General features: G+C 32.3%; 1 protein-coding gene across 1 annotated transcript in view; it reads left to right on the plus strand.

The window, feature by feature from the left end:
• LOC149418913 (diuretic hormone receptor-like) overlaps positions 1 to 18,839 on the plus strand; it is a 579,308-nt gene that overhangs the window by 554,758 nt on the left and 5,711 nt on the right. Inside the window, exon 11 of the mRNA XM_089638437.1 lies at positions 4,616 to 4,782. Within this exon, the coding sequence (XP_089494563.1) occupies positions 4,616 to 4,782 (167 nt within the window). The remainder of the gene's footprint in view (positions 1 to 4,615; positions 4,783 to 18,839) is intronic.

Here is an 18,839-nt window from a genome sequence, read left to right on the forward strand (position 1 = left end):
GCTTAAATCTTCCAATCAATTTTTCATCATGTTATTCTAAACCGTTACACATTTAGACAAGGTTTTATTTTCATTTTCCTTCAATGATTGAATGTCAACAAATTGTTGAAATTATATTTTAAAATTAAGTATATTTTTGATGACTAGACGAATATTTGAGGATTGTTTACAATACTTTAAATCAGTCACTTACGCATTAGAAGTAACTTAGTATAAGTAATGCGAATATACAATTTTGTTTTAGTAGAGTAGGAATCAGGGGGTCAATGTGTCCAAGAGATTGTACGTACAAATCCATCCCTCCCACTGCGGTGCACGGCAAAAGTTCTCCCTCAACCAGTCTCTCCCGATCCGACCCGCCACGCAGTAGGTGGGCATCCGCCGCCAACACCTATACAAAACCTCACCTCGTGAACCCAGGCACCCCTTCTCAGTCTCCAATGTAGCGAACCACTTGAGAGGAGGGCAGGAGTGTTGGTTATCCAATTAATGTTTCTACCCGCCTCCCAAATAAACAATAATTTTAAAAATAAAAATCTATAATCAGCCGTTTCCAATATTTTTGTGATAATCAATGAAATTAGCTACTATTGTAAACACTGAACCATGATTTGAATTTTGGAAATCAAATGAAATTCTCAGTAAAAATGTTTTCTCAAAGTATGGTTATATATGACTTAGATATTCAGATTCTATATCAGAAGATAAGAAAATTTATTTTCTTCTATTGACTTTTGCTATGTTCGTTACCTGTTTTTTCTGATATTTATTTCTGTTGAAAAGGATTGGGTCCTTTCGATGGTATCTTACATAAGTTTATATATTTAACATATATATATTTATATTTAACCATATTCATATTCTGCGCATTTAACACCGAGACCATTTGGAAAATTGCATTTCTGGATTTAGTACGTACATACATATTTTCTAACTTTTCATAACTGTAATAATTAATTGATGATCCAATAAATCAGTTAATATCTGTTACCGCAGTTTGTCCCCTGTTTCTCTCCGGAATGTGTGGTTTTAAGGTTCAGATGGAATGACCCCGTTCAACGGAATGCAGCCTATTTGTACCCCCGCCGTAATACGAGACGCGCTAATATGTGATAATTCCGCCACTAAATGAGCCCGCCCGCAAGCTGCCTGATATCTTCCTTTCCGCTGCATTAGCTTCAACCTAATCTTATCAAACGGGATCTCATCGGATCACTGAACCATTGGATGCAGTTTAATCATGACGTTATTGCATATGTATGGAATCTGGTTTAATTCCAACGAATATAAAATGTTAAATCAAGCCTTACCATTACACAACTGCCGTGACGATGTACAGTGCAACACTGTCCAAAACGTTGGCTAAAGTAGTAGATAACACGGCATAATACCTCTTCTTCTTTATTTTTTCGGGTGGTCAGTGGTGAATATCTAGGTCATTGAGCCAGTCTAGAGCCTCAGGCGTCGCCCTGTGGACCTCATCAATCCCGGCGGGGAATGAATGCAGCGGGCATTCTTTGACAATAATAATTTTACCAGTGAAATTCTTTAATCATATTTTTCTTTATTAGTTAATTTATCAATACACTATTTTCCGTAGAATTTTTTTAATGTAGTTCGATCACGTACAGTCCCCCATTGCTATTGTGAGTAGGTACACTAGTGAAGGAACCTATTGTTCTCTAAATAATGTTATTTTTGTAATAGGCCTGTAACATAGATATAGAGGAAAGTGTGAGGGTGGCCATAATAAATTGTCAAGGGACTGTATCTGAATACGATCCTTTCTGTGTCACTCTCTTAACCAACCGTGATAAAAATACCTTCATAGTGCCTTCCTTCAACGCAGCGTAACTCTATGGGTTTTTGATCTTATTACGTATTTTTTTTTTTAAATATTTTTCATATGCTTATTTTTATTTATTGAAAAAAATATTGACTTTAAGTATTTGAGTAGATATTGATTTTTTAAAAAGCATTGTAGACTTCCGTTACATCGTGGATACGGCAAGGTTAAGTAGTTTAGTTTACGAGATGATATAATCATTATATACATATGGTGTGAGGAATTTTGAAGAAGTATAGAAACAAGATAGATCTACACTTCATAATCATGTAGTTTTGTAGTATATTATTTTCAGCAATAATTATTAGCCTGAAACACCTATATAAATTGAAAAAATCTTCCGAGAAAAATACATGCTGCCACCGGGAATTGAACCCGCAGCCTTCTGACTGCCGGTCAGATGCTCTACTTATTGCGCTACGTCAGTTTATTCAAAACCCGCCAAATTATTCAATATGTGCTGGTATTTTTCATTTAATTTTTTTTGTTTATTAGAGTTGTTTTCAATCAAGTAAGAGATTTAGCATTATCAATGCCATTCCTACAAAACTAAAGTCGTTTGTTTTCAAGTGAAAAAAAAAAATGATATCCTTTGTACTATGCAGAAAAACCTTTTCTATCAATAAAAATAATTAGTCTTCTAGTATTTGTATTGCTAGAGTAGGAAAAATTGCACTCTGGGGAGAAAATTTACAAAAATGCGGCGTTTCAATGTATTTCTTATTCTAGAGTCTATACTCTCGAACGATTTCTAATATATCAACACATTTTTATTCATAGGCTGCTTATACACATGACGAAAAATGAGCGAGCCTAGCCACGAATCATGGAAAAGGAACGTAGTAAAGTCAAGCCGCGTTTCGCGCCGTTCCTTTCCCATTAATTGTGGTGGTAGTAAAAGCAGATGTTATGGGGTGGAAAAAAATATTTTGAAATTCTACAAAATAAACAAAAAAGGGATCAATTAACGTTGCTTTTATTTTATAGCGGTGGAATTCAATCAAAGTTTCACGACTTTTTAAAGCCCTGAAAGAAGTTGAAAGTCATCACTTTTAATCTGTGATAACATTACACGTAAAGTTAGCTAGTTTGCATGAAATATTAAATTTGAAAATATATTTATTTAAATTAATCCATTGGAATATTGATGGCACATCCTCCGTTTGTTTTCTACAATTGCGGTTTCCTTAAAGCTAAATGCATTTTCCTCTTCCTGTGTTCACTTTCCAGCTCCACTCTAGGGGATAAAGTTAACGGATCGAATTGTAATATCCTTTGTTTGGATTACATTTTCAAGTGATTTCGAGTGAGTTTCCCTCGGTACATAAGACCTAACGTAATTATATCACAGCTTAACTGATAATACTTTTTAAAACCCTTCTCCCTTATAAGTAATGTGAACATAAGGGGATCATTTAGATTTATGTATCAACATGGTGAAAACATTATGTTGCTAATTGCAAAAGGCTACCGCGATGTTTGCAAGAGGGACAGAATAATTATTTACATTATGTGTAGGCGATCAGCGCTATTTTGATCAAAGGAGTTATATTATGACATTTTGTGGGAATAACGGGATTTTGAGTGTCTCTGGGACCCTACTTAAAGGTACAAAGCATCTATTTAACAAACTCTAGTCCCACTACGGGTTACACATATGATTAACTATTGAACTTGGTGGCTGAATTGTATTTATTACTTTACTTAGATGCATTTAAATATCAAATAACACAATAGGAATTAACAATAATATTGAGAACGTTCAAAACAACCAAAAATATTTAAAATGTCCTTTGAAGTCGATATTAGTTCCTAGCTAAGCAGATTACAGCCTATTCTAATGAAGGAACAATTATTGTTTTTTTTTTTACTTTAGGTAGTGTTTTATTTATACTTTTGTTTAGTATTGCATTACGTATAATTAACATGTAACTGTGGATAATTTTGAGTGACATGATTTCACAATTTTTCAAACTCGCCTTTACTCAAGTGAATTAACCCATTGGCCTCAAACGACGCCGTCCCGGCGTGTGTACGGCGATGTGTCTTAAAATCAAACGACGCCGTCTCGGCGGGTCTGATGTCTGTCGGCTTAAAAACGAAAAAGGGATACATTAGTAATATCTGTGTTTAAAATTTTAAATGCCAATCACTCTGGAGATAATAAAGCATTCATTTCGTACTAATTGGCAGGACTCCATTGGTACAGTTTTTTCCTGATATTTACGATTGAAATTTTGTTATATTTCAGCGTCATTGAATTTTTTTCAAAATGGCGTGTGGTTCGGGAATCGACAATTTTTTTCGTAAAACGCGTGGTGGGCGGCTAACATCAGCCCAAATTGAAAAAAAAATATTATGTTAATAAGTATGATTAATGTACAACTTTTTTTAATCTAATTATAAAAAAAATTAAGAAAAAAAATTGATTTTGTAAAAAAATATTTTTATATCCTCGTTTAATAATATTATTATTATTTTTTTAAACTTAGCATATATTTTTTATATACCTTGATTCAATGCACAAGTAAATTAAAAGAAATCGTTTCGTTTTCATGTTTAGTTTAAAAGTTATGTAAGATTTAGTACACCACTGCAGATTTAAAACTGGGTACAAAATTAATTCTGATGTGAAGGACATTTTTTTAGCTAGAACTGGACATATTGACGTGACGTTTAGCAATTTTTAATGTTTATGTCTGGGGGGGATTATATTATTTTATTTTGGTCCAAGATATGTATAAAATAACGTTTTTTGGTATTCCGCAGGGTTTCTCGGTGGCGCTTTTCTACTGCTTCCTCAACACGGAGGTGCAGAACGCCATGCGCCACCATCTGGAACGTTGGCAGGCAAAGCGCACAGTGGGCGGAGGCCGAAGGTATACCTACAACTACACCAAGGACTGGTCTCCTCGCTCCAGGACAGAGAGCATACGGTCAGTTGTATTTCTCTTTCCAGGGCTAATAAGGTATCGAGATGGAGCAGAAAGATGTACATCTTTTTACAGTGCGCAGTGGAAAAAATACGGACAGAACCAGAGCAAGGGAACGAAAACGCAAGGTATGTTACATTTCTCTTTTCAGGGCTAATACAATAACAGTCTGGAGCAGATCGCAAGAGCACAGTGGGTATAACAGTTGGCAAACCTACAACTAAACCAAGACTAGTCTCCTAGCTAAAGAAATGAGAGCATACCGTCAATATGATTACTCTTCCAAGGGTTTGTTAGGAATTTAAGAGCAGAAAGCTTTGCTGCACTATCTGGAGCTCTGGAATATTACTAGGATATTTGGCTGTAATGCGAATTTTACTAAGGATAGTTCTCTAGATTCGAGAACAAAACATTTATAATATTTAATGTTTTCTCGGGAATTAAAGGAAGTGCTTAACGACAAAGTCTCTGCCGGTAGTTACAATAGGCTCAACATATTTATGGTTTCAGTGTAAGAAAAATTACAATTTATCTAAAACCGACAGCACAATAGGTCTCATAAGGTTGGTTCTATAGATGAGCGGATGGCCATTCATCACTGTCTTTGCACTATTAAATAAAAGGTACACGGAGTATTGCTGATTTATTTAAATCGGGTTTAAAACTGGATTTCAGGCCGTTTCCTGTTAAACTTTTTTATATTAGCTCCACATACAGGCCCTGAATAAAATATTTTCCCTCAAGGCTTATGTCATCTTTAGGGAAGCTGTGTGGAGGCTCTTTCAAGGAAAGGAAGGAGAGGAAGACCTGGGAAAGAAAAATGTATGAGGGATGGATAGGAGTCTGGGGGTCAGTGTGTCTAAGAGTGACGGACGTTTGAATTCATCCTTCCCACTGTAGTGCTAGGCGATGGGAGTGGTAAAAGGACACCCTCAAACGGTCTCTCCAAATCCGGCCCGCCACAGAGTAGGAGGGCGGCAGCATCCGCCGTCAAGACAATGCTAAGTTGGGCACCCATGTTAAGTCACCAAACGTAGCGAACGTATGGCACATTAACACTTAACACATTCGTTTTTTTATTTAAAGTTTATTAGGAAACATATCAATTCATTTGTTAAGGGCCTGCAATACCTTTATTAACCGGATTACGACCAATTTGAAGAGATTCTTAATAAATTAGCAATATTTGTATAAGTAAGTATTCTGCGTATACGGTAGGCGGTGTAACCATGTACTGTACATTAAAGTCAAATATTTGATTGAAAATTGTGTTTGTTTTATTTGCGATCTCGCAGAATTTACACTGAAACTTCCGCGGCACTAATTTCCATAACTGTGAGCCCCGTCCCCGATTTTCGTTATTATAACAACTTTAAGAAAGTATAAGGCAGATACAAAAATATCCGCTTTTATTGGCTTAGGAATAACTTGCTTCCAAATTTCCGCCCAATTCAGCTAATTGCAATTGAGTGTTTTTTTTTTCAGATTTAAATCGGTTAATATTTGATTATTTTCTATATTACATAGGTTTATCACTCGGAACAACTACGTTTTTAGTATTATTATTATCAATGTAAATGGTTAAAATTATTCATGGTAGAAATTTGTTCGGAATATTCACTAATTTTTTGATATTTTTTTATGTTGTGTAAAGTTGTGATAAAATTTGTAAAATATTACAAAATACACCAGATATTCCACTAAAAAGTGTGAAGTAATTATGTTCTTTGCTTTCTGCTCCGTACAACGATATTACAATTTCTATATTTACCATAAAAATTTTAAATCATGCAAAATATTCCAGATTTTACTACAGAAGTCTTTGATAAAATATAGCGGGACGAACAATGAATATTAATTCACTCTTCTTGTAAAATTCTGTTTGATGACTACAGTATTTTAATTTACCGGAGTAAAAAAAATTAATTCATTTAGGTAGTTCAACATTAATTAAAAAGCGTTTGATTAAGGTTGTAACAAAAATGTTTAATCTTTATAATTTTCTTGTACTTCCGTAGAAAAGTAAGCTGTTATGTACATTTGTTAAGTGTAGGAACATAATTATACTATAAAATATATTCGGATGCTAAAAAATTACAATTAACAAAACGGCGCGCGTAACCACACAAATTTAAGCGAATTATTCGATAGGGGTGCAATTTAAATTCGACGGCAATCGTGAAAATTATGCAGAACTTTTTTGCATGCAGGGTGCGTTATTTAATGGAAAAATTCAGAGAACTGCTCAGTTATAAACCAAAAGTTCGTGTTGTTTGTCAATAACAACCTATATATTTTTTGTTAATATTATGATAACAAATTATTTACAACACTTGAACTCCCATTGAAACTCTCCTCACTGAAGCAAAGTACATCTACTAGTATATTGGAAGTGATAACTTGATAGATATCGTTAGTACTTGTATAGATCGGAACACGAGCGTGGACATTTGAAAACAATTCTACGAAAATTGAACATTGATAACACACACAAAGGTTAAATACACATAAGATTTCGACAATATTTACTCATTTTATTGATCTTAAAATTATCACCATCAAAAATTACTTATAATTATTAATCTTTCCTTATCTGTGGTGTGTATTTACTACACATTGCTTCTTATAACTTTAATAACTATATAAATATAATAAATTCTGGGTTGAGCTTTTAGGTATTCCTCCGTTATACATTAATGCACTGAATTAAAAAAATAATATTTAACATAGTTTACAATTTCAATTAAAATTCAAAGATTTTTGTTAAAAATCGGGAACAAATACACCAATACAATGAACCGTGTAAATACTAATACGCGAAGAGTGTGCGAGGAAATGACACGCTATTGATGTCCCGCTTTAATTCGCTATGCGGGAACATGAGACATCCAAACGTCTGCAGTTGTATTTTGATTTAGACCATCGATACCTACGACTGCACAGCTGCCGCCAGCCGCTAGCCAGTCGCCCGTGAACCGTCGTTAGATGTTTCCCTCGCACGTTTCTTTAGCATTTGCCGAAGGTTTTTCATGTTTTCAGCAATTAAATTACAATTATTATCGCTTTTGATATAAAATATAATAAACATAATCGATTAGCTTTGAATGTTCATATTTTTCCGATATTAAATCGCTTATTTGAGATGTGTATTGACTACACAGCACCGGAACGCGTGGATTTTTTTAGCACAGTAAGGGAAAGGTTAACAAAGCTTTCATTATAAAAAATGTGAATTATTCGGTCGCACGCAATGCGCTGGTTTATTTTTCGCATTTTCCACATAACCCTAATATTAAAATTTTATATTTACACGACGTTTTATTAGTTTGATGTTTTGGAAAATACATGTTCATGATATGCGATTGTCAAATATACGAACTCACTTCAGCTCAGGCAGCTTGGTGTGTTATTTCCAAATGAAGTTAAAGTCAAAATTGTGCACTTTTCCCGGGTCTTGACCATTGTTTTTTGCATCAATGGCGTTAGCCAGAGATAAAAAATCTTACTGCGGAGTAAGTTAGACCATATTTGAGATGGTCCGATGTTCTGTTGTAGGGAACCAGCTTGCAAAATTTGCGGGTGTAAACTGTGAGCCCAACAGTTTAAACTTAGACTGACAGAATTCAATACTTCATTATTTGTGTGATAGCACTACGAAACAATACATATGATGTGTTCATTTCATTCCACCAATAACCCTACAGCTCGAAGAATAGCGTTCATTCATAATCAAGACGGGTTTCAACCCCCTCAACCGATTTAATTAAAATAAAACCGTTTCCGGAATACCTCAGGGATAACGCCTTGAACCATTCCTATTTACTAACGATATTGGTGAAGAAGTATTTTCAAACTGACTATTTAGGCATTTTCATCTAATGAATGCTCGAATGATTCCATTCTTCCATATGTATGTTGAATCCTTTTTCAAATACTTAGAATTCAACCATTTGTACATTTTTAATAGAACAAAAACCATGTCAATTTGGCTATAAATTCATATAGCTTATACTGATTTCTTCTCCAGGGTCAGTGCGTAGACCATTTTGGACAGAAATATTGCTGCTATTATTTTAAAATGTGAAAGCATTTCCGCTCTCCGAGGTATTAAAGTAATAATTTATGATATCATCGATAGCAAAATAATTCTGGCACAGGAATCGAAAAAACCCGCGAATCACAAAATCTATAAATAAACAAAAATATGGCAATTATAAATCTCATTGAGGCTTTTATTTTATAAAACGAAGTTCTTTTTCTGTAATATTTTCTGTAGCTCGAAATTTTCAAATGTACGAAACAAAAGCAAAGCAAAATTTAAGCAGGTGGAATATTGAAGGGTCAACACGATTTAGTAAAGAAAAACCCCAGGGAAAATATTTGTTTAGAGATAGCTTTGGGTTTGTTTAGAGCTTAGGTAAATTGTGTTATGGAAATTATGTAAAAGTGTAATTTGATGATGTTAAGAAGAGAAAATAACACGCAACGACTGGTGTTGAAATACCCGTAGTTTGGATATTTTACCAAAAAGCGATTAGGTATTTTAAATACTCTACAATTTTACGGTTTTCTAGCTCAAGCTCGTTTTTTAGCTCTTCATATTTTGGTCCGTTCTTTGGTAAATAGGCAAACGGTGGGCGAATTTTTAACAGTATGATCTGAAATTTCTAGGACTAGACATTTTTTCAGTTCGCTTCCGTCACAAGCTATCTAGCTTTTAAATTGTAAAGTGAGAAACGTTTAAACATTTCTATTTTACCTCGATATTGAAACTATTAAAAAAAAGGTAAGGCAGTTAGAACAAACCCAAAAAAATGCTCCGTCTAAACTTCTTTTTTTTCTAGTTCGAAGTAAAAATCTTTCAAAAATGATTATGAAGCCGTGCATAAAGTATTAGTTAATAATAAAATGGGCTGTGAAACAAGAGAGAAGCCGTGCATACAGTATTAGTTAATAATAAAATGGGCTGTGAAACAAGAGAGAAGCCGCGCATAAAGGATTAGTTAATAATAAATCGGCTGTGAAACTAGAAAGAAGTCGTGCATAAATTATTAGTTAATAATAAAATGGGCTGTGAAACAAGAGAGAAGCCGTGCATAAAGGATTAGTTAATAATAAATTGGCTGCAAAACTAGAGATAAATTGCATAAAGTATTATTTCATAATAAATTGGCTGTGAAACTAGAGAGAAGCCGAGCATAAAGCATTAGTTAATAATATTTTTGGATTTATCAGATACTGTTGGTTGGCTATAACTTAATTGAATATTTCACGTTTTCTTTTAGAACTTAATACTTCAAGGAGAAAGCACATTTTCTTTAAATGCTTTTGTCTCAATTCACAACCAGTAGTACATTCTCCCTACGTATTATAATATGATATAATATTTAATGGAAAGATTCTAATTCTAACAAGCGTTCACTTCGTTTAGCATTAGTACTTGTCCCGAGGGCGGCTGGAACCTGTAGCCGAGTTGTAAATACATTAAAATTACACAAAGCCTCAGAGAGACTTGCAAATGATGTTGTATAATATATACGTATAATAATAATTGGTACATTACAAAGTAGCAAATATTAGACGATGCATAAGAACAATGTAACATTGGGTGTGTAAAGACATGTTAGGAAGAATAAATAAATCGATTTGATTATGAGTATGTTTAATCAGTTCGTATTCGTATATACTAATCAAACATTAATCATTGAAGATAATATTAGCGATTTTGAAACGAAAATTTGAAACAGAAAAAGACATGGTCACATCTAGGAATTGAACCCAGGACCTCATCCTTGCCGGGGCGCTACTCTGCCGCTGAGCTAATCCGACCCTATTTCTTTCAGTGGTATTTAACTGTATCATACTTTAACTAATAACTTATAACAATATCTTCATTTTCATATTTGTATCGGCTGCTATCTTTATTTGGCTTTAGCTATCTTTTAGTTAAAGGAACAGGAGCGCATGTCACGTTTTAAGATTAAAATATAAAAGGACTAGTCTTTATTGATATGTTCTATCACACAAAGCTATTTTTTTTCATTCACGTTTTTTGTCATCTAAATAAATAAATAATAAATATATAATCATTGAATAACAAGAAATACGAATCAATGAAATGCGAAATACAAAAAGAAACAGATAATAAAAAGGTAACGGTTGCAACTCGGAATTGAACCCAAACCTTATCTTACCACGACAACACTCTCTCAATAGACCTATTGAAACATGGTTATATTCGGTCATTTATAATGAAAAAATATTATTACCCTAGAAATATATTCAATTAACTTAAACTTATTTTCTTCTTCAATTATTTGCAATGATTTATACTTTTGAGTATCACTGAAAGCTTCAAAAGGTATTCAGATAAATTCAAAATAACTTCAAAATTTAAAAATAAACTAAATTAGCAGTTTTAAGAATATTTGCGCAGGTATGAGCGTCAATGTACATTTATTATTTATAGGTATTAAATTAGCTTTTTAATAATAATTAGATGATGTGAAATACACTAAATTTTCCAAGTTTTCTGATAAAATATCGCTGGAAGAATTTTAGAAGCCGCCTAACTAACAAAACTTATGTTTCTCATCATTTGAAGAAATATCTACGTATTCATGTGAAGATAATAAATCCACGAATTAGGATTCAACGCAGAAGCAAGATGTACATAAAAGTTCGCCAATATAATCAAATTCCTTCACGGAATATTATATTATATTCCACAATACTGTGGGAGAATTATAACGCGAAGAAGCGATTTGTCTTATTTGACTTTCATGACCTTTCCTAGAATAATGATGAACGGCGAATAGCTCATTACTTCGTCGTTTATTAAACGCGGCGAAACTTTGCCATTTTATCTTTGAAGGCTTTATTATTATTTCGCCTTATCACATTCATAAGTATTACTATAATTTTAAAACATTTAAAATCATTTCATGGAAATTATGAAATTTTGAAATATTTTATAATTAGACTAAAATAACTTAGTTTGAATACCACTTTATTTGAGTAAAATATATAAACAAACCGTTTTCGATTCGACCAGGGCCTCGATTCTTGACGAAGTCATTCCAATCGAACAACGAGTGGTTTGACCCACTCGTTGTTTGAGTGGAATGACTTTTGGTTTATGTAATGTACCTTCGACGAAACTCAAGAATAAGATTTTCGACCAATTTATGTACTTTCGACGGCAATTTCGAGCAGCCTGGATTGGAGAATAGATACCCTGAACCATCATCAGTATTTTATAAATCATTCAATATTGACATAGAAGAGGTAGAGAGATCGTCAATTTCTGTCTAAACTTTTGATCAATTTAAAGGACATTGAAAATTATTGTGCAATTCTGGCATTTACAAGCTTATTTCTAATGATTGTCCACCATTTTACATCGGTAAGACTGCAAGAAATATTTAAATGAGGGTGGATGAACATATGACGTTCCTAAACAGTGTGGGTTTTTCAAATTTTTCAACACACTTAATTGAGAAAGATCACTTTCCATAAATCTTCTTATAAAGATGAACTGATATTACTGATATAAAGCTATTGATATTAATAAAGCCTTAAAAAAATCAAACGAATGTATTAAATAAATTATAATATTATGTTTATCGTTACGAAGTAACCATTGGTTTCCAAACATGTCGATCCTTTTCGATTAAATTGTGGTTTATACAAAGTATTTTATTTTCATGTAATTAAAATGACACCACAAAGTAATTTTGCTATTATTGAAAAAGGATTAAGTGAACAATTAGATTGATCAAATATCCACATTTAATATTTACCCTTCCCTACATCCACTTACCCGGTTACAAATGGGATTGCATGACATTAATTAATGAATTGATAAACCAATAATTTGAAGAGATTTAGAATAAAATAGTCATATCCATTTTTAACCTTTCTAAATCAGCGTCGAATTTAATTAAATGAAATATTCCATGTAAAGTACGACACTTTTTTAATCGTATTTCTAATGATTTATACAAACTACCGTAGCAAAAAGTATTATTTTCATAATGTTTACACAATAGCGCAGATGCTTCAGACATCAAACAAAAACTATAAACAAATTCACCACTTCGAACAATATTTATTTTATAAGTCTCCGAAGGCATGTATGAACATTTTATTTTGCTATTGTATCAATTGTTTTACAGTTTATGTAAATCATTCGATTCAACTGTAGTTTTCTCTCGGAACCATTGTTGTATTCAATCACGTGCAAGATCTCATTAACCCCACAATACTGACATTCGTCGAAATAAAATTAATGTGTTGACAGGCGTTCGTTTAAACTTTTTTGTACATAAAGGTGGATGCTTTTTCGAGCATTGATTTAACGGAGTGTTCAAGCACGAATATCTTTGAGTCGTCGAAAGATTGTAATAACTGCACTGTGATTCAACCCATACAAGCTAGAAGGTATATAAATCACTTTCTAATTTTGAAACGATGACGACGGGCGACAAATGCAATCTTAATTGGGGCGATTATTACTTTGGGTTGGGTTGACTAATACCAGAGTGGGCTCCGTGGTTGAGGGGTAAGGCTCACTAGTAGCAATCCGAATGTCACGGGTTCAATTCCCGGCGTGCGCAAGTAAATTTTATTGGATTAATTTTTGTTATTTCACAATGTATTCATAAAAATAATATATTTTATACTTCCGGCACGCTCCGAGTGGAAGATACTCTCAGTACCGCCCTGGTATAAGACCACCATTCAGAATTGAAACATTGTTTGAAATAACTGTAGACCAGATCTGAATAGCGAGGTACTTCCTTACCTTCCTCCCCCACATCTCCTTCCCCTCTCCAATACCTTCAGCCTCACAACATAACCCAATCGGGTATGTCATAGTCTCACTGGCTCTAGGTTGGGAGCAGTTGGGATTCTTCTGCAGTATTCACATTTTTTAAAAGAGTCCGAAAGTCTGGTGAATTAGTTTATGAAATATTCAGATGCATTTAATTGCTTCTTTCGGCGCGACGTTTTAGGTTGTTTATTGAGTTAAAGGTGTTGTATTTCGGTTCTTGTTCTTGGTTAAAAAAAAAAAAAATTACCACAATACATATTTAAATGAGAAACAGTTTTAACCTCGTAATAATAAAATTGTCATGAAAAAAGCATTACCTATTAACATAACATTTATTATGATTCCTTAGAAAACAGTGTGCAATATAGTTGTGAATGATGAATAGGTACTTGGAGCAGGTGGATGAGTTTATGTATTTGGGAAGTATGTTCTAGAGATATGGAAAGGTTGATATAGATATTGAAAGAAGGGTAAATGCAGATAACGAAGGTTAATGAAGGGCTTAAAAAAATATTCAAAGAATCGAAGCTAGCAGTTCACAATGATTGCTGGTACCTACCCTGATGTATGGCAGTGAGGTACAGTGGAACTGGCAGAGAAAGGATGCAAGCAGACTGAATGCTGTGGAAATGAGATCCCTGAGGCGTATGTATGGTAAAACCATGTATGATCGTATGAAAAATGTGGAGAACTGCAAAGAATCCAATGCTCATGTAAGCGTAATGAGTAAGATAAAAAAAGGGACCGTTAGATGGTTTGGGCATGTAAACCAAAAAAACGAATAAAGGAGTGTAAGGAAAATATATGAAGTAAATGTGAAGGGTAGAAGAAGTTGGGGACGCCCGAGGAAGATATGGCACGATCAAGTGAATCAGATACTTAAATCGGGCCATGTCAAGAGTCAGAATAATAGAAAAGTATGTACGAGATGATATTTTTTCTAGATTCTTATTTTCCATGAAGTGGTGTCATCATTAAAATTGACTGAATTTATAGTTAATGTTCTTCATAAAAAATAGAACAGCGTCACACGCGCCTCACAATTTTTACCTCATATGGGTGTCTAAAATGTTACATTACCATTATACACTTGGAGGCTTTGTATTTTATCGGTAGGGAAAAAATTGTAACCTAAAAAATCCCTACTAAAATTGCATGTTTTTGCAACATCATCAGCCAAAGCATCAGCACTAGTAGCCAACCGTGGCCAAATATTACAAACATGTTTTTTTGTGTTGCGTTGGGAGTAGGAAGGAGTCAGCTATGGCATACTTTATGAATTCCTCCGCATTCGACTGTTAACCATAGAAAACCTTAATGGGGAGGAAGCGGCCATTTTTCAACATGAAACAGAGATGGCCTTCATTAATTTATTTTTTTATTTTTTTATTTAAAGAAAGCAAGACAAAAATATATATTACAGTAAATAATAAAATAAAATACAGAAAAAAACAGAAAAGTTCCAATAAACTACTTTTCAGTAGTTTGTCGATGGCAACTTTTCACAAAAAATATCAAAAAAAGATAAAAACTTATTTTACTTAATGACTACAGTGATAACAATAAAAAATAACAATTTGTTTTGAAAATATAAAAACATATACACAACAGTGATAGTATCTACCTATAGTTTGTATTAGACTCTAATACAAACTATTTCTTTCAGCGAGCCAATTTTTCAACATAATATTTGTTTTTACATTTGTAGGTTTTTTTTTTATTTCAGCAGGTAACATATTTAAGCAACTAAGTATCATGTAGTCCAGTGTTCTTTGTCCATATTTGTTTAAATGCTTAGGTACAATTAGTCCTTCATTTATCGTAAAACGAGTATTGTAAGTGTGGTCCAGTCTATTTATGTATATAGGGCTATTCATATGCTGAAATATAATTTTATACCACAGAATTGATCTTACTGAGAAAATTTTAAGATTCTGATAAAGGTATGGAACATTATGCCTTTGTTCGTATAAAAATTATGAGCTTATAATTTAACTAGTGAATTTTGAACTGATTGAACATGGTTTATATTGGTTTTACATGAAAGTCCCCAAGCTGTGATTCCATACCTTATAATAGATTCAGCTAATGATAAATAAATTATTCTAAGTGTACCTATTGGAACATAGAATTTTAATTGATATAATCTATTAACAATAGATCTCAGACGTTCACAGAATTTATTTATTTGTAAGTCCCATTTGAAAAAACAACCAATAATAATACCTAAATATACATACTCTGTGACCAGTTCAATATTTTCACATGTACATATTGCAGGAATACCAACATGTAAGCAATTTGAAGTGTGTGTCTTTATTTAAGGTGTAATAATATTTGCCTTAGCATTGGGTGATCTAATATGTATCAATTTAGTTTTTTTGGCATTTATAATTAAACCAGAGTCGTGAGACCATTTCAAAAGTTCAATGTAATCTTTTTGTAATAGTTCAATACATAATTGCAAATCACTGCGAGAAATCACCAATGTAGTATCGTCCGCATATACAAAGTGTTTTACATGTTTAAAAATGTACTTAATAAAAGATACATAAATTATATATAAAATTGGGCCTAATATGGAACCTTGAGGAACACCTGCTAATATTTTCCTTTGTTTACTTAAGGTGTTCAAAAGTTTTATTTTCATGCATCGGTTGCTCAAGTAATTTTCAAAGAGTTTTAAAAGTTTCCCTCTTATTCCTATGATTTCTAATATTTTCAATAATTTTTTGTGATTAATAGTGTCAAATTCCTTGGAATAATCTATAAATAAGACTAATACATGATTTTTACTATTTAATTCATTATTTATTAGGCTGGCAAACTTCTGAATTAGCATTTCAGTGCCCTTTTTTTCTGGAATCCGTATTGATTTGTATCAATAATAGAAAAATCTTCTAAATATTTAATCAATTTCAGCTGAATGTATTTTTCAAGGATTTTTTCGAGTGATGGCAAAATACTAATCGGTTTATAATTACCCAATACAGTGTGATCACCGCCTTTATAAATGGTTCGGATGATACTACATTTTAATTCATCTGGAATTTTTGCCTCAAATATGATTCTATTAACAAAATGAGTTATAATTGGACCTAAGGTAGATATGTGTTTTTTAATATCGCTCATTCTGATATTATCAATTCCAGGAGAAGAGTTTTTAAGTTGTCTTACAATGCTTTCTATATCAGCAATTTTGGCCCTTGGTAGGTACATACTTTGAGGCATCTCCTCTGGTTCAAACCCAGTTGTCCTGTAATTACATTTATGTAACATATTGTAAACACTATCAGAGAAATAATTAACAAAATCATTATTTACATTTTCTTTGGTCTGATCTTTCATCAAATATTTGGAGGCAACTTGGTCACAATTATTTTTACATTTCTTTCCTAAAATTTGATTACACTCGTCCCATGTTTTTTTTTAATCTTGTAAAAGGTTTTTGAATTTATCATTATAGTATGTGGTTTTTAATTTAACTAACAATTTATTTAAAACATTTCGGTAACACTTATATTCTTTTTCATAGTATTTGTTTGTTGGAGCATTTTTCCAACGTTTATATAAATAATCTCTTTTTTTAATTTTATATAGTGCATCCGCAGATATCCAATCATTTATGGCATGAGGTCTGCTTTTAGATTTTTTGCTAATTTCAATCGTGCTGTTTTTGTACAAGTCATCAAAATAATTTTTAATTTTTAAATAAATAACAGAACATTCGGTTTCCTTTAGAAGCGATTTCCAATCATAATTACAAATATTTTTATCGATCAGTTTTTGCGAAAGAATTTTCACGTTATTAGAATCAGAAGATTTGAAATTATCTATCGAGTTATATTGTATACTAACAGCCGTTGTATTGTGGTCTGCGATGTTATAGTCACACACGAACGCAGATATTGTACTGGATAATCCAGCTGGTAGCTTTCCACTTAAACGCACATAAAAATGATCGATACATGAGCGGTTTATTTTCTGAAGAACTATTACTTCCCTAGTAGCGACATCTATACATTTTTTTAAATAGTTATTAGTAAGGATATTTTCATAATTTATTATGATAGCATCATTTTTATTTAATAAATTTAAATTTATATCGCCGAAAAATATAACACTTTCATTTGATTTAATATTGTTATCAAACACAGAGGATATTTCTGACAAGAATGCTTGCTTATTTAAATTCGGAGGTCGGTATATTGCTAAGACATTTAAAGTGCTGTTATTTGGAAGTGTCAATATTCCAAAAACATTCTCAAAATATTTTGTGTCCAGAACTATTTGTGAGAAGGAGAGGTTATTCTTTACATATAACAGAATTCCTCCACCGGATTTATGGCTTCTACAATAGTGATACGAATTGTATCCGGGAATATCATACAGATTAACAAGTTCCGAACGAATTGCAATTTCGCAAAGCATGATTATATCAATTTGATTTAAACAGTCTTTAAAATAAACATGAAATAGGTCCCAATACTTACATATTGATCTAATGTTTAGTTCCACAAAATTAAGTTTACTCGTTTTACATTTTATTGTATCTTGTTTTTGAAACCATTCATGCAGGTTATTTACCTTACAAAAATTAATATCATTTTCATCATCTATGTAACTAAAAGACATAATGTTTATGAAGAAAGTACTTAATAACTAAAATATTTTTTTTCACAAGTATTTGTATCTCATGTCGGTACAAGCCATTGTTATAACTAATTGTCTAAACTGAATTCGATTTTGATGACAAACTATAAATTAGCAGCATATGTACACGGATAATATCAAGGTTGACTTGAAATAGTTTTGGTGACAATATTGAACAACTTAGCCTTATATTACTAGTGATAATATTATAAAGATGATACATACTATGTAGTTTATTAATTTTGTTTTGTATAAATAATATTTTACAAACATTAACACTTTGAGAGTAGGCTAATATTTTAATGCTTTGTTTTTGTCTTAAAATTTTACAGAAATAGATAATTAAATATTTGTTGGATATTTCTGATAAATCATTAGCTCTTCGATGGCAGATTAATAATATTAAAATGTTTCTCAATTGTTTTAAAGTTTTAATATGTATAGCTAAATTGTGTGAAATGTCAGAAAACAAGCGTATTTGAAACAAAAAAATAAATTTTGGTATTGAGTTTTTAGTATTGTTAAGAATTTTAAAGTTAGTTATTAAGAATGTTAAAGTAGGTACATACCT

This window comes from Hesperophylax consimilis, chromosome 13, assembly GCF_061612785.1.
Source record: "Hesperophylax consimilis isolate HC1 chromosome 13, BYU_Hcon_1.0, whole genome shotgun sequence".
NCBI lineage: Eukaryota > Metazoa > Arthropoda > Insecta > Trichoptera > Limnephilidae > Hesperophylax > Hesperophylax consimilis.